The 17,895-nt window shown below is 44.3% G+C and overlaps 1 protein-coding gene across 17 annotated transcripts in view; it reads left to right on the forward strand.

The window, feature by feature from the left end:
- The window catches only part of SEMA5A (semaphorin 5A), a 530,468-nt gene that overhangs the window by 407,517 nt on the left and 105,056 nt on the right, over positions 1-17,895 (forward strand). For all 17 annotated transcript variants that reach the window (XR_014831038.1, XM_085001952.1, XM_085001944.1 and 14 more), the window contains one exon: positions 6,217-6,424. Coding sequence is in view for 16 of the 17 variants with exons in the window: in XM_085001952.1 (XP_084858078.1) it covers positions 6,217-6,424 (208 nt within the window). In the remaining variant the exon portion in view is untranslated. The remainder of the gene's footprint in view (positions 1-6,216; positions 6,425-17,895) is intronic.

The raw sequence follows: 17,895 nt of genomic DNA on the forward strand, positions 1-17,895 counted from the left end.
CCCATTCCGGGGCTCTGCTCACTTGCTGGGCAGCCAGGAGCCTTCAGTGAACCTCTGAGGACCTGCATCCTTTTTTCTGCAGCAGGAGCTCCGGTGCAAGGACTGTCAAACATTTGTGGAGATGCAGCCCTTTGTTCAGTGAAAACTGTATGGCAAAGCTCAATATGTGAAATGCAGTCAAAGGAAACTTGCCATGTTGTGGGTTATGAAATTATTGCCTGTTTGGGGGAGTGGTGGGCACTTGGCTCTTTAGAGCAGCAGTGGGCTGTCCCAGGCCACCTCATCTTCAAGTTGTCCAATACCATGACCATAACTTCATGGGGCTGATGGACACCAGAATCTTGGGTGGTCTGAACTGAACCCTCATTGCAGAGACAGTATAAAAAAGAAGGCAGAGCCGTTCAATAATTATATATTGGTTACCTATTGGAATATTACATATTATAATATTTTGGATCCCTTGGGTTAAATCAAAGTTTATAATTAAATTTAATTTACCTTCTCATTTTTTTTCTTTGTCTTTTTTTTTTTCTGTCTTTTTGCCATTTCTTGGGCCGCTCCCGTGGCATACGGAGGTTCCCAGGCCAGGGGTTGAATTGGAGCTGTAGCCACTGGCCTACACCAGAGCCACAGCAACATGGGATCAGAGCCGCGTCTGCCACCTACACCACAGCTCATGGCAACACCGGATCCTTAACCCACTGAGCAAGGCCAGGGATAGAACCCACAACCTCATGGTTCCTAGTCGGATTCATTAACCACTGAGCCATGATGGGAACTCCTTTTTTTTTTTCTCTTTAAAATGTGACCACTAGAAAAATTTTAAATTGCTGACATGGGTTATTCTGTATTTCCTTTGGATGGTGCGGGTCTAGACACACTCCAGGGCTTCTGCCTCCAGGCATCGGTGCCTGGAGCTTTTATGTAGATGCCAATCATGTTTGCTGCGTCCCCAGGTCCCATGAGCAGGTCACTCTGCTCTCATGAAAAGTGTTAGGAATCTGTCCTGGGAGCTTTCTTTACTATCACATTCTGCTCTAAGAACCTTTTTTTTTCACTGAAACCAAAATACGTCTATTTTTAACCTTCTGCTGAAAAACACGTGCATTTATATTTATTTGGTTTTGTTCTTGTTTCACTTACCCATCCTGGAAGAAATGCAAACATTTTTCCTGTGGGATAGAGGCTGTGGAGCAAGCGTCAGTGTTTCATGGGTCATTTCTTGTGGTTGGAACTTTTTTGGGAGGGAAGAATTTCTTCATGTCCTTTCTAAGTAACACTCCAGTCTTCTGATAAGAACGATGTAAATATTTCTTCCCCGGCAGTCACTTTTAAAATTGGATTTACGACTGTTTCATATGACAGTATTCCAACTTCACCTTGGTAAACCATTTTATTAATGACCTTAGCTTTTTCTTTAGCCGTTTTCCTAATGGCTCAGCATTTTGAGGTGGAAATGAACATATTTCTTAGTCTGATCGTCCAATCTTGCCTCTGTGTTTCCTCCCCGCCCCCGTCTGACGTCTGACGTGCCTCTGATCTTCCATGACTTAATTAGTCACCAGCAAAAGTCAGTATTAGGAATTGTTTAGACCTACAGTCTGATGATTTCTGCTCAGGAGCGTTCTCATATCACTGGCAATGCAACATGGTGCAGCTGCTATGGAAAACAGCATGGAAAAAAAATTAAAAATTGAAAGATAAAATAAAACTGCTATACGCCAGCCATCCCGTTCCTGCACATATATCCAGAGAAAAATCATGATTTGAAAAGATTCATGCACCCGTGGTTCATTGCAGCACTAGTCACAATAGCCAAGACACACAGAAACAACCTAAATGTCCATCGGCAGCAGAATGAATAAAGATGTGGTACCTGTATACAGTGGGGTAGGATTCAGTCATGACACAGAATGAAATAAGGCCATTTGCAGTAACACGGATGGACTCTTTAAATAGACGGTGTAAGACAGCAGGGATGTCAGTCACTGTGGGTGCCTGTCTGTGCCTGACGTTGTGCCCATGCAGAAGGAATGTGGTCCTGGCTCCTGGGGGGACCCGGTGCTCTCTAAAGCAGATGCTGCCTCCACGTGTCTTCCACGTGGGCGGGTGACGGCGGCTTCCGATGGATGGATGGATCAGAACGTTGACTTTCAAGACTACGAGAAGAGTTCTTGGGATGAACAGGCTATGCAGACAATCTAAATAAAACTACCCTTTCCTAGGTATCACACTGGCTTTTTAATGAGTGTTTGCGTTGTGGTCCATTGTTACTTTCATTAGCATTGAAGTGACCTTCCTTTTCACGTCTGACTCCCTTACAGGATTTTGAAAGGACCATTAATAGGAAATACGTGTCAGTTCTTCTAGTCTCTGAAACTCATTTTTCTCATCTATGCAGTGGGGATGCTCATGCATGCATTTGCTTCATCGTTATCAGCTTGCTGAGATGATCGAATGAGATGGGGATGAAAATGAGGTTGCCAGATGTAACAAATAAAAGTATAAGATGCCCACTTTCATTGGAATTTCAGCTAAACCTTGAATAATCTTGAATTTTTTAGTAATACCAAAAAAATCATGGTTTATCTACAATTCAAATTAAGTGGGCATCCTTTGTTTAATCTGCCAACCCTCTAGGAAGTCAACATGCTTCCTGTTCTGCTGAAATGAGGCAAATAGAAGTCCTTCAGTACAATATTTACATTTCTTGTAATTACAACTATTCAGGCCTTGCAGATAACAACCACATGATCAGTTTTGATCAGCTCTGTCTCTTCCACAATGAATAGCTACAGTTTTCCATTTGCAAGATAAACTGCAAATATAAGACTCTCAAATTTGTGTCCAGAACATAATTAGTAGTTAATAGTTTCAAAATACCTACAAAAAGGTGACTCTCAGGAGCATTTGGGCTAAAGCAGTGCCAGCGCGTTGTTCTTGCTGTCAGCTCCGATTTTGCACTTACAGAGCCACACTTCCTCCTCTCTCCTTGGGGAGGGGGGCTCTGAGATGGACAGGAAGCGCCAATTTGTCCTTTTCTCTCTGATCTCAAAATTTTAAAGAATTGATTGAGAAGGCTTTCTGTTTTTCTGGCATTTCTGTTCTCCTGCCACTGACTTTGATTCGCGTATTGAGTTTCAGGTGTGTGGAAGGTGGGCATGATTTTATTTTTCTACGGCAAATGTTCAGAACGGATATTTCTCCAGCTGACACCAATGAAGATGTTTTTCCTCACTCCTATTTGGTTTATGACACTTTCATTGGAAACATTTGGGACTTGGCGAAATAATAGTTCTTCTCGCACTTTCACACCGATGTCCTAACTCTCATTAAAGGTTGCGGTGCAAACATACTAATCGGGAGTCTTTTTAGCTAATGCACAAGTCATGACATTTGCGTAATAGTTGCCTGCCTGCCTTCCTGCCTTCTTCCCTCCTTTCGTCTTTCTTTCCTTTCTTCCCTCACTCTTCTGCTCAGTTTCTCACTCAGCTCGTGTATATTCATCTCCGCAGAGACCGTGGCGATGAACATATAGCAGACAGCAGAAGGCAAACTCTTGATCGTCTCTGGAGCTTCATAAGGACAAGTGTAGAAGGAAAAAAAAAAAACAAGTACATTTGTTATTAAACTGTGGCAAGTATGATAAAGCAAAAACAGAAGGAAGCTCCTGCAGGGCCCCTGGGTCTGGAGGTGCTGACCTGGTTGGTGCCCATAGGACAGGCGGCTTCACAAGGCTCCCAGATCAGATGTTTCCGAGCGAGGACCAAGCAGAGACACAGGTGGTGGACAAGACATAAAGCCAGGCTACGAACCATTCTCTGAAATGCTAAGCCCTGTAGTTTTGTGAGATCCCAGGCAACTGGAAAGTCAGATACAAGATGGGCAGAAGTACACGTGGAGAAGTTTTGATCCACAGTGGTTCATTCTTTTAAATCAAATTATTGAAAATATTTTAAAAATGTGTTTTCCCCCACAATTGCTCAAGAATTCACCATGCATGTGAGCATATTGATGTTTGAACTGTTACTAATTTGGTTTCTCAGGGTAATAATCCATCAGCAAAATAAATAATCAACAGCCAGGAAACTGTTCAGCTGCTGAATAGGATTTAGCTCTGTCACCCATGTTTCCCCTGAAAATAGTGTGGTAACAGTCAAAAGATAAAATGACAGTTCTCCAGCTGGACACCCACCTGTGCTGCCTCTGCCCCACCTCCACCCCTGCATTGCTCTAAAATGTTCTGTTTTATCCTGAGTCTCTTATTTAAGTCTCATCGGAGCCTGCTGCTCACCTCATGGTGGCGGGCTCCCAACCCCTGTCCCAGACCCTGTTCTATTGTCAGCATGTCCCAGAGGGCAGCGCAGACTCTGTGCCTGTCACTGCCCCACAGGAAGGCTGGCACTTCCATCTGCTGGTAGAGATGCCCTCTCAGGATGGTGTGGCTGAGACCCTGTCAAGGTCACCTGCCCTGAAGTGCCCACCTCGTTCCCATCTTTGTGCTGGTGCTGTGCCCATCTCTGATGCATTGCACTGTGTGGGCAGGAAGGCCCAGACATCACTGGCTTGAATGTCCCTCCAACTGGGAGCTGTGCTTTCCAAGTCAAAATTAGATTGACTCATGCTAATAAACACATACAAATTCTCTTCCACACCTACGTCTGAGCGTTTGTAAAAATGCTGCCTTGCACACAGGCTGCCCCCTTCTCTCTCTCCCTCCCTCTCTCTCTCTCTGCCTCTTCTCCCTCCCCCTGGTTCCTTCCCTTGCTATGTGATCACAAACAGACACTCTTCCCTTAAGACAGGTACTATGTTTTTAACCTTCTCAGCATACGTAGTAATTCTCAAAAGCTACACGTTCAACCAGCTCACCTACAGTAAAATTACGCAATAGTTTACTAATGCTGCATATGCTACTGTATACATAATTGAATGCATGCTTATAGCAGGCAGCTCATAATCCATCAATGTTCACTGGAGATGTTTCAGATACACGTTTCGGGATGAACTCAGGATAATATATATACCCACATGGGTATTTTCTTTTTAAATGTAAACATCCTTGGTCTGAAGTCTCCTATCAATCTGCAAATCTCAGAAGACTGGGACAGAAAATGCCTTTGACGTTTTCCATTCCTATGAGAGTCCTTAGAGACGAAGGATGTTTAAAATCAGAAGAGCCACAGATAACTTCCTAGCCTCCTTGTCTGTGTTTCCACGGCAAGAATCGCTGTGTTTTGAAACTCAGATCCCCGTGGGTTTTTTACAGCCAGTGCCTTCAGGGTGATTTGAGGAACTTGCTCACGGCTCTCAGAGGTGCTGCTGGAGGTTGAGTCTACACCCTGGATTTGCAGCCTGGCTGCAGGGGCCTCGGCACAGTGCTTCAGGGACAATAGGACGTGTTGCAAGTCTGGGTTCCAACAACACCGAGTGTGGGCTGAGTCGTGCCCCTCCCTGGCTGAGAGGACCCTTTTCCGTGCCCCTCACCACCACCCTGGGGAGTCTCTGGTTCAGGGGACCCTGGGACACTTGTCATCCAGCAGGACTTATAACCAAAATAAGTGAGCGTGAGCATGTGGCGAGCAGAAACCCTGGAGTCGGGAGGGGACCAGCTCGAAAGGGATGCTCAGTAGTACAGGAAGGAAGAAGCTGTGGAACGGAGACCCAGGAGAGCATCCTAAAGAACACACCTGAGAGAGAAAGAGGGAGGAGGTGATCTGGACGGAGAGGCAGAGAGGGGTGCGCTTCCGGGGCAGGAAGGAAGCTGTCCTTTGCTTCCTGTGTATCTGAAGCTGGCCTCCAGCCCCGGCTCTGCTGTGCTAGGGCAGCAACGTCAGCAACTCCGTCTGGCACTGAGAATCCAAGGTGGTCTCCAGGATTCCTCCGACCCAGCGCCCTCTGTGGTACCGTGCAAGCTGGCAGCACTGGGCCACAGTGAGCTTTACTGCGCGCTGGGTCTCTAGACTTGTATCTGGACCACCAGCTGGTAGCCCAGTGGATGGACGTTAGCTCTGCTGGGAGCTGTAAAAATACTGGCGCCCGGCCCCATCCAGTGGCTGCTGGTCGAACAGGTGCGGGGTGGGGCCCAGGCCTCAGCCTTTGTGAGAATGCAGCTGATTCTGTGTGCAGCCAGGCTGGGGAACGCTGGAGGCTTAACGGCAAGGGACGGGTGAGACCCACGGACCTTAATTTCTTCTTTTCCTGTTGCCTTGGCAGATTACGGCTCCATCAAGAAGGTGCGGGCGCCCTTGACTCAGAGCTCGGGCGGCTGTTTGCTGGAAGAGATCGAGCTCTTCCCCGAGAGGCGGCCGGAGCCCATCAGGAGCCTGCAGATCCTCCACAGCCAGAGCGTCCTGTTCGTGGGTCTTCGGGAGCACGTGGCCAAGATCCCGCTGAAGAGGTGCCAGTTCTACCGCACTCGCAGGTAGGGCAGCCCCAGGGGTCCGCCGTGCATCCCTTATAGATGGCCCACCCAGAAAGAGGGCACAGGAGCCCTGAGGGCTTTCAGAGTTCCTGTGGCTGAATGGGATGTGGCCTTCAGCATCCCCGTGAGTCCTGCATCCCAGGATCTGATGCAAACCAGGTGCTGCGATGAAAATAAGATATCAGTATCCGTGGAGGAAGAGCCACTTTAGGAGTTCCTGTTGTGGCACAGCCGAAATGAATCCGACTAGGAACCATGAGGTTGCAGGTTCGATCCCTGGCCTCGCTCAATGGGTTAAGGACCCAGCATTGCCATGAACTGTGGTGTAGGTCACAGATACGGCTCGGATCCCGCGTGGCTGTGGCTGTGGCATAGGCCAGCAGCTACAGCTCCAATTCGACCCCTAGCCTGGGAACCTCCATATGCTGTGGCCACAGCTCTAAAAAAAGACAAAAAGACCAAAAAAAAAAAAAAGCCAGTTTGTAACATCTGTACACAGATGTCAGGATTGAAATAAACTATTCAGTGCATTGTAATAGTCAGTGGTAATGCTGGTATTAGGTGTTTCTGAGTTAACCTGTCACAAGTTTTTATACACACACACACACATATATAGACATGTATATATTATATACACATAATGTGTGTGTATATTACATACACATAATGTATATATATAATGTATGTATAATATACTACAATTCATAGTTAGAAATATTCGTATGTATAAATTCATAGTTTGTGTATGTATATATGTTTTGTATAAATTTTATACATATTTTACATAGGTATATAAACGTATATATGTATGTATAAAGTTCTTGACCTGGTCGCTAGAGTATGTTAAACCTCGCTTTCTCATCTAACACGTGTGAATTGCTCTAGAATGAAATGAGATAATCCGGGTAGTGTGAAATTTACAGCCCTCTGCAAAGTGGGTGTTCTTAGGTAGAAGGACGGTTTTTCTATTTAATAAAAATCTTCCTAGATGGTTTTAGATAACAAGGTGTACATAATACGAGGCCTCCCCTGTATTGGAGTGCTGAGGAATAAACACATTAGGCATCTCCCGGCTAATGACAATGCCATCGTAGTTATAGTCACAAACGGTGTTCTCTGTTAACAGCTATCTTTTATGTAACACCTTCTTTCTAAATTCGACCAGTGGCCGCCGCTTGAAGTGTGTTCTGATGCATGTTTCCTGCAAGCCTCGCCTAGGGCAGGAATTATTCTGGCCCAGTAGCTGAGGGTTCCGTCGGTGACAGGGATGAGGGTTGGGGTCCAGTCAACAGGAGTGTCACAAGTTGAATGAAGCTGGAAGGGTACTGGTCTTCCAGCTCCAGCCCAGCAAGCTCTGGGGATGTGACATGGGATGACAAAAAGACAGGGCTGTGCCATGTGCAGGTGTTTCCGGGATCGGAGTGGAGTTTGTGGCTTGCCAAGCATGAGGCAAGTCGCCTTTTTCCTGGTGCTCTGCTGGCTCAGCAGCTCATAGGCATAACTTAGGCAATGAAGTCCCGCATCAGGTCAGGGAAGGCAGGCATCATCGGCCTCCTCTCATCTCCTAGGCAACAGCACTTGAAGCTCAATCATGAATCCACAGGCGCCGGCTGCCACCAGGCACAGCCGCCTGGGAGGAGTTCACAGTTCCCCCTTTTTCTTTCAAGGAGAATAAGCCCCTTGTCTGTTTTCATCAGCCTCCTGGGAGGAGATGATTTTACAGTTTCATCCAGAGCAGAATCTCCCCGCTGTTGACTTGTCCACGTGCTCAGAGAAAAGCAGCGAGAGACGATAACTTTATTTAAGCTGATAGACTGTGGTTTTCCGGATGCTCTTGCCCAGAGCGGGTGAGTTTATGTTTGACCCTTAAATATTCTATTTGAGAAAAGAAAATCTACAGATGTCAACCCCAGGATTGGGAGGTTTTTCCCAGTGTTTTAGAATTTTTTCCAGTGTTTCTCCACTCTCCTCCTCCTAGAGAAAGACAGGAAAACCTCTCCAGTTAATGATCACTGGAGAAATTTTAAAAATCCACTTTTAAGGAACTCATGTCTACATGACCAGATTTCTTTTTTATTTTATTTTTTTATTTTTTTAATTTATTGTTATTTTTTGGTCTTTTTGCTATTTCTTTGGGCCACTCCCGCAGCATATGGAGGTTCCCAGGCCAGGGGTCGAATCGGAGCTGTAGCCACTGGCCTGCGCCAGAGCCACAGCAATGCGGGATCCCAGCCACGTCTGCAGCCTACACCACAGCTCACGGCAACGCCAGATCCTTAACCCACTGAGCAAGGGCAGGGATCGAACCCGCAACCTCATGGTTCCTAGTCGGATTCATTAACCACTGCGCCACGACGGGAACTCCAGATTTCTTTTTTAAAAGGTTATGGGGGAAGATAGTGTTTTGTTTTTTTTTTTTTCCTGGACAAAAGCAATTTTAGTCTTCAAGAACTATTCCTAAAGAAGTACATCGAATAGGAACAAGATGCCAACTGAGTAACTATACTCATTTCTTTGTTAAATAAACTTTTCATAGGAGAATCTGAGAAGTTTTGTCATTCAAAAATCAATGTTATAAACGCATTGAAGGATGAAGAAGAGAAATTGAGCTTAATCATCTGTCTCCTTCAAAATCGTATTCACATTTTTCATTTTTTTGAGTCGTTTTTCAAAGGCAGTGCGCAGTTTGGTATCTCTTAAGATGCTTCTGAATGATAGCAATTCTTACATTTCCCCAAGAGTCTCTCGCCTGTCTGGCACTGTGCTGCATCTTATCCCCACTTCCTTCATCACTGCAGAGAGTTCAGTCCAACCTCATCTCTGTTTTCCAGATGGATGTGGTGGCTGCGCCTTTTGGTGTCCTGGCTCCCGAAGGTCATGTGACGTGAAACCCTGGCCTCTCTGCCTCTAATACGCAGACTTTATCGTTGGTTCTCTGTGCTGCCCCAGGTAGAATGAGGCCATCACGCTCAGCGGTCAGATTTCAGCACAGATGGGCTGTTTGATGGTATTTTCCCCCTGTGATCCTGAGAGCCAGATCTCGTTAATACCAGGGCAGGCTGAACTCAGGTCTGCTGACAACGACCCCCAGCTTCTTCTCTTTACTGCCTTCTCTATTATACCTGCCACCAGGCGAGGTTAAGAAGACCAAAGGGAGGTTTCGAACCCCCTGAGTGTCTGTAAAATGAGTCTCCACTCTCCAGCTGTTCTAGAGATGACCCTGGACCCAGGAGAGGGTGGAAAAAGTGCACGCCTGCCCCATCCACGCTGTGCACCCATTGTACCTTGGAGCCAACAGCACAGCGTTTTTAGTTTCTCATACCTGTTTTTCTCAGAACGTTATTCTGAAAGAAAAATACATATACATATTTATTTTTGTCTTTTGTCTTTGTAGGGCCACACCTGCGGCATATGGAAGTTCCCAGCCTAGGGGTCGAATCAGAGCTGTGGCTGCCGGCCTACACCACAGCCACAGCCACGTGGGATCTGAGCCACTTCTGTGACCTACACCACAGCTCATGGCAACGCCAGATCCTTAACCCACTGAGTGAGGCCAGGGATCGAACCTACGTCCTCATGGTTCCTAGTTGGATTCACTTCCGCTGTGCTATGATGGAACTCCTGAAAGAAAAATATTTTTTAAAAATATAGTCAAGTTTGACCTCCAAAAACGAGTGAAAAGATTTTAATGTCAGCCTCTTTTGCATAACCTATTTAATACATAGCATGAAAAAACTACGCTAGCAGTAAATCCACTCATCAGAATGGGTGGTGACCTCTGCGGATGTGGAGTGGCGGGGGGGAATCCTTTACTTTTCCTGTATATCCTTCGTCCGCAGAGACTTATTTACAATACACATGTGCTATTTTCATCAAATGAATTAACTGTTGCTGAATATTGATGAACATGGGCATCTGGCAGGGGCTGGTATGGATGTGGCACAGGAAACAGAAGACAGGTAACCTGAAGCCCTTCTCACGCGCAGCCCATGCACAGCCAGGGACTCCCGGAAGCAGCATGAAAGTGGTAAAAGGTCTTTATAAGGATGCACAGGGCAAAGGAGCCAAGAATAGCCCCTCACTTCATTCCTGCTGATGTAAATCCCAGTGCGAAGTCATAACCTGCCACTGGGAGGCAAATGGACTGGCCGAGAGCTGAGAGCATTCTTAATCTCCCTGCTTCAGGAAGAAAAGCATGATCGCAGGCTCTAACAGTCATGTCCAGAAATCAAGCTGTTTCTCCCCACGCCCCTGACTTCCAAGAACGTAGTGTAGCCTTCTGGTTAGTTGATGACTGATGCTCTTTGAGTCTAAGGAAAGGAAAGCCTGGGGAAGGGCTGATGGGAAGGCAGTTTTTTTTTTTTTTTCGGTCTTTTTAGGGCTGCATATGGAAGTTTCCAGGCTAGGAGTCAAATCGGAGCTGCAGCTGCTGGCCTATGCCACAGCCACTGCAACGCCAGATCTCAGCTGTGTCTGCAACCTACACCAGTTCACGGCAACACCAGATCCTTAACCCACTGAGTGAGTCTAGGGATTGAACCTGTGTCCTCACGGATACTAGTCAGGTTCATTACCACTGTATTATGATGGGAACCCCTGATGGGAAGACTTTTGATAAAGATTTTAAAGTTGTTTTAGGGATTGGACATGAATTAGGTCAGTGACCTGGCAGACCTTGTCTGTAAATTGGACGGAAGATGCTTTAGGCTCCCCGGGCTCTATGGTCTCTGTCACTAGTGCCCATCTCTGTCCTATAGCTTGGAAGCAGCCGCAGGCCATGAAGACGGGGTGTGGCTGTGTGTCCACAAGGCACACAGATTCGTCAAGCCAACAAACAGTTCACTTTTAGATTCAGACACTTTATTTTTTAGGTAGACAGCAAAAGAGCAGAAAAGATGTCAGATACTCAGGTCCCTTGTCCCACAGATGACACCAAAACAAAAGAGGCCAGGTGTTTCCCCTGTGGCTCAACAGGATCAGCAGAGACTCTGCAGCACCAGCCAGGACATAGGTTCGATCCCAGCCCGGCACAGTGGATTAACGATCTGGTGTTGCAGAGCTGCAGAATAGGTCACAACTGTAGCTCCGATCTGATCTCTGGCCTGGGAACTGCGTATGCCTCAGGGAAGCCAAAAAAAGGAAAAAGAGAGAGAAGAGGCGAGATGACAAGGCACAGGAGAACTTGCCCCCATGTGGCTGAGGAGCTGATTCCATGCTGCACTTTTGTAGCCTGCGGCTGGACCTTTTAAGGGCAAGGGTAGGGGGCAGAAAGCCTTACACCTCATTAGAAGCCAGGAGGCGATGAGAAACCATCTCAGCACAGCCTCCCTGGAACAGAGAGGAATGGGGGACGGGGTGCAGAACATAACTCTCCCAAAGGTATGATAGCGAGGGGCCCAGGGTGTTCTGCCAAGGCTTAGGGCAGCTGTGGTTAAGCCTTGCTCTCTGTGGAGATGTGAAAAGTCACGAGGGCCCCAGGGTCGAGCATCCTGCTGCCCTGTGTTTCGGCACAGCTAGAAGGAGCAGGCTGGATTAGGCCCATGGGTTATCGTTCGCTGATTCCTGAATTAGATTATTATCATGTTTATAATAAATGAATGTGTCTTACATCATGATATATGCTCATTTATAAAATTAGGTGTTACATGAGATAACTTAAGTATGAAATTACATAATATAACTCTAAACCCTAGTTTTTTTCTTATAGCATGGTGTTTTTCTACTCTTCACACACTCAGGTTCTTTTTTTTTTTCAGGTTTTTAATTTTTTCCATTGTACTTGATTTACAGTGTTCTGTCAATTTCTACTGTACAGCAAAGTGACCCAGTCATACACACACACACACACACACACACACACATATTCTTTTTCTCACATTATCCTCTATCATGTTCCATCACAAGTGACCAGATATAGTTCCCTGTACTATTCCATGGGATCTCATTGCTTATCCACTCTAAATGTAATAGTTTGTATCTATTAACCCCAAACTCCCAGTCCACCCCACTCCCTCCCCATCCCCCTTGGCAACCACAAGTCTGTTCTCTAAGTCCATGAGTTTCTTTTCTGTAGAAAGGTTCATTTGTGCCATATATTAGATTGCAGATATAGGTGATATCATTTGGCATTTGCCTTTGTCTTTCTGACTTACTTCATTTAGTGTGAGAGTTCCATCCATGTTGCTGCAAATGGCATTATTTTCTTTTTTATGGCTGAGTAGTATTCCATTGTGTGTATAGACCACATCTTAATACATGCATCTGTCATTGGATGTTTGGGTGGTTTCCATGTCTTGGCTCTTGTGAATAGTGCTGCAATGAACATATGGGTGCATGTATCTTTCTCCATGAAAGTTTTGTCCAGATATATGCCCAAGAGTAGGATTGCTGGGTCATATGGTATTTCTATACTAAGTTTTCTGAGGTACCTCCATACTGTTCTCCATAGTGGTTGTACCAGCTTACATTCCCACCAACAGTGCAGGAGGGTTCCCTTTTCTCCACACCCTCTCCAACATTCGTTATTTGTTGACTTGTTAAGGATGGCCATTCTGACTAGTGTGAGGTGGTACCTCATTGTAGTTTTGATTTTTTACTTCTCTAATAATTAATGATGTTGAGCATTTTTTCATGAGCTTGTTGGCCATCTGTATATCTTCTTTGAAGAAATGTCTACTTAGGTCTTCTGCCCATTGTTCAGTTGGGTTTTCTTGCTTTTGAGTTGTATAAGTTGTTTGTATATTTTAGAGATTAAGCCCTATTTTCTCCCATTCCATAGGTTGTCTTTTTTTTTTTAATGGCTTCCTTTGCTGTGCAAAAGCTTGTCAGTTTGATTAGGTCCCATTGGTTTATTTTTGCTTTTATTTCTATTGCCATGGGAGACTGACTTAAGAAAACATTTGAAAGGTTGATGTCAGAGAATGTTTTGCCTATGTTCTCTTCTAGGAGTTTTCTCTGTTTTTTATTTTTTATTTGACACCCACCAAGATTATGAGACAAAATAAACCTATCAGGTTGCAGGGTTCCAACGTTATAGACGAGGTATCGATCAGAATCAGAGAGAAAATGTCTAAGGATCATCAGTCATAGAAGAGATACTAGAATTCCTCTTTCAGCCCCTGGGGACAAGAGCTGGCAAGGCCAGGCATTGTCTTTCCAGATTCCATGTAGCCTTCAGCATGTGCCTGGCCTGCAACAGGCTCCGTAAATACTTACCAAATTAACAAATGGATGCTTTGCTTCTTCCTTTTCTGCTATTTTCCTTTATAGCCTAAAAAGTAAACTTCAGTTCCTGTGAAACCAAAAAGCCCCCTTTACAAAAAAGTGTAGTGATATAAAACCTAAGTTACCCCAAAGATTGAAACTTCTTAGTCCTTAGGTGTTTGTTTTATTTTTGCTTTACCATAAAAACTAATTGGAAAGAGAAGAAGCGCCTATATAGGTTATATAGCCTATACATAACCTAAGAAACATGCCTTTTAAATTTTCCTTCATAAAACTGGAGGAAAAGAGGAAACCATTAAGTAAAAAAAAAATGGCTCCATTTGTGACTGGGTATCTAGGAATTCCTAATTCACTTAGCTTGTAATAAAAAAAAAAAAGTTAACACCTCATTGAGAAACTTAGTATAGAAATTAAATTACTACAGGGACTTTTTCTTTTTTTTAGCTTGAAAGAGCCAAGTTTTAAAAGGTAGTGACGATAAGTTGGCACCTTTATTGATTAAATATTCTCTAAAGACAGCTTCTGTCTTATGGGAGAGACACACAATGTAGAGAGAGAAGTGGTAGGATCTCTAGGAGATCCCCCAGCTAGGATACTGAATATGCATATTGTGCAAGCATCAGAAGGCGGCTTTGACATGGACCCATTTTACAAAATAAATGTTCTCCCTTCAAAATAAATCTAGTATTTCCCACATCTCAGTGTCATAAGTTTCTGTTTGCACTGGCTTTGGTGTAGCCTCTAAAGTCTGTGGGTTTTCCTTTGTTAATTCCTTTGTAGCGTATTCATTGAGCTTCATACGTGCTGAGCACCAAGCCAGGCTCTAAGTGCACAGTGATGGGTGAGGGATCCCTGACCTCGTCTTCCTTGGGCCCAGAAGCTAATGAGAAACTCTGATATAAATAAAGTCTCCCAGATATGTCTTGTGGATTCGAGCCAAAGGGCCTTGGAGTTACTGTAGACTTTATCCCCAAGTTGATTCGTCACTAAAGTCTAATCCTGGACTCCACGAGGTCCAATCTCGAAACCTGCCATCCCTGTCCAATTATTTTTTTAAGCTGTATCTGAATCACAACCAGTGCTCCAATCTTAAATTTCCAATAGTACAGGAATTAATTACCAAGTTACAATATACTGATTCAATGGAGTATTCACTCTGTGAATTATTCCGAAGTGACCAAATGATAATTATGAAGACATCTGTATGATATGATATTAGTTGAAAAAAAAAACAAAACATCACGTGTTCCCATCATTAATATTGTTTAAACAATAGCAGGAAAAGACCGAAAGTATTCATGCCAACATGCTATGTACAACATTGTCAGAGGGGATCCAAGGTGGGCTTGGGCTGGAACACAGTATCTTCTAGAAAGTCCTAAGTTAACACCCCCAAGTTCTGGACAGGGTGGAAAAACCGTCAAAAGGTGATAGGTAGAACATGAACTTGCAAGAACTAGACCAGTACATGAAGAAACATAAATTGTACTATTGTTTGGTAATAATCAGGGGAAAATATAAGTTTTGTGGGGCCTGAGGCTTAAATAATTTGAGAGAGATGCTCTATTTGAAGAGAAATTCCCTATTCTAAGGAAATAATATCATACTATAAGTACAAAAATGATTAGGGCTAATCACAGACCCTTAAAGGGTCTCATGAAGAAAGGAAATTTAAGCTTCTGTAGCATCATGGTACATCCACCTTGACAATGATATAAACTTATATTTGATCCAGAGAGATATTACAGGCAAAGAAAATATGTGTGTGCCATCTTGTAGAGATGCTATGAGTTGCCCCTACAATTATGGGATTATGCATACATTTTTTTCATTCTCTTCTTCTGCCAAATGTGTTCATGTGATCACGTTGTCGTCACAAGGGAGAATAAGTTTCTAGGAACAAGAAGGTATGCTAAAAATATTCCTCAGGTCAAATTCACTAGTACAGGTTCTGAGCTTTCCTTGGCTATCCTTAGCCAATCAACAGTTTTGGGTTCAGCTTTCTATTCCATTTCCTTTAAAAAAAAAAAAAAAAAAAAAAGCATATTTCTGTAAAGAGCTTCCATAGGAAAACTTGGGCTGCAGTAATGGTCTCAGCTCCAGATCCTTGCACCTGAGTTGTCCTGAGAAACACCCTGGCTTTTCTACACTGAGCTCCCCCTAAGACTGCATTTGAAGCATGGTCCAGTGGATTCATGATTTGTGTGGAAACCATCATTCCCATGGGCCTGCAAAGCAGCCAGTATATAGAAAGATCATCAGTTTTGGATTCAGGTGGATTCCGGATAAGCCTTTGGCTTGGGGTGTGATTATAAGCAAGTTATTCAATATGTTACTGGGGAAGAAAAAAATCAGAGACATGTAATGGGCCTGGCACTTTAAAAAAGTTGATGTGAGATGACTCCTCTCCTGTCCTGCTTGAAGGAACCTGCAATTACCTCTGTTTTACAGAACAGAGAGGATAGATGACCAAAGTGTTGGTTTTTCCCCAAACCAAGAGGCCAGTGATTCTGTTCTTTCTCTCTTGGGCACAGGGATATGGTGTTTTCTGGTCATCCCTTCTGGAAATCACTGCAATCTCAATGCCTTTTCTCCCTGAGGACAAAGCTGGACAGAGCCCAGGCCGCCTTCCCTGGAGAGCTTCACTCAGGGGGCAGAATTGGCCTTTCCAGAAAAATTGTATATTTGTTCTAGAGAAGAGTTCCCTATGACTGAGACCCACCCGGAGGCCAAGATAAACAGCTCGGGAATCCGTGTGGGACAAGTGGGTGAAACAGGACTGTGTGTCATATCAGAAACCAAAGCTGACCACAAGTACTGGAGTTCCAGAAAGCTGTGTGTCATATCAGAAAGCAAAGCTGACCACAAGTACTGGAGTTCCAGAAAGCACTTGTGTTTTTCTCATTTCAAATGCCCTCGACTTTTTTCCATTTTTTTCTAAACTATCAATTTTCCCATAATGCCTCCTTGAAAATGTATGTCGCTCTTGTTGTTTTAAACAGATTTTTTTTTTCAAAAAATTTGAGTGTTATATCCTAATAAGATTGTGGCTAAGGAGTTCCCGTTGTGGTTCAGTGGTACTGGACTCGCCTAGGATCTATAAGGATGGGAGTTTGATCCCTGGCCTCGCTCAGTGAGTTAAGGATCTGGCGATGTTGTGAGCTGTGGTGTAGGTCGAAGACCTGGCTTGGATCCCACATTGCTGTGGCTGTGGTGTAGGCCTGCAGCTGTAGCTCTGATTCGACCCCTAGCTGGGGAACTTCCATGTGCCGTGAGTGTAGCCCTAATAAGACCCCCCCCCAAAAAAATGCAACTAAAACCCATTTGTTCAGTATTCCTGGTGGGACGAATCAATTATTTAAATTGAATATTAATAGTGAAATGTGAAAAATCCTCATTGTATTTAATCAATGCAATGTAAGCCAGTAGTGAATAGTTTTCAATATATTAAATGTTAGTGACTAATTGAAATTCTTGTTCATTAATTTCCTTTACAAATCATAGCACATAGCATGAATTATTATTAAGTGCCTTTAGCAAGTTATACATAATGAGTATAAACTTGTAATTTTTTTACTGTTAATTATATCTTGGTTTACTTGGCATGTGTCCTGACTTTTAAAAAAAAAGCTATTGCAATTGTACTTGTATTTCAGTTCTTCTTGGGAATTATGAATTACTCCTCTAGTGAGTTTCACTATCTGACACATCCTACATACCACAGCTAAATTTCCCTCACTGAAGCAGAACTTCAACATTTTAATCACATCAATCAATCAATTCCTTCTCTGGAATCTTTTTTTTCTTTTGTCTTTTTATGCCATACCTGTGGTCCAGTCAGAGCTATAGCCCCTGACCTACGCCACAGCCACAGCAACATGGGATCTGAGCCACATCTGCGACCTACACCACAGCTCACGGCAACAGATCCTTAACCCACTGAGTGAGGCCAGGGATCGAACCAGAATCTTCATGGATGCTAGTCAGGTTCATTAAGTTCTGAGCCACGACGGGAACTCCCTTCTCTGGAATCTTAAGGAAACTTCAGCCCAGCCTGAATCTGCTTACCTCCCACTTCATGCATGCTGTACATGCACCTGACTCGTCAGCCTTCCTGGGGCCATTGTGACCAAGGATGTGGCTAAACCCCAGCTTCCTTCAAAGGTCAGCCTAAACAGTACCTCTTCCCAGCGCTCTCCTGGGCCATGTCTCTGTCCTCTGACTCTGTACCACCCACTGGTTGTGTG

This window comes from Sus scrofa, chromosome 16, assembly GCF_054392235.1.
Source record: "Sus scrofa isolate SSC_HxYL_T2T_F1_AM1 chromosome 16, Sscrofa_HxYL_maternal_Yorkshire_Landrace_v2.0, whole genome shotgun sequence".
Taxonomy (NCBI): Eukaryota; Metazoa; Chordata; class Mammalia; order Artiodactyla; family Suidae; genus Sus; species Sus scrofa.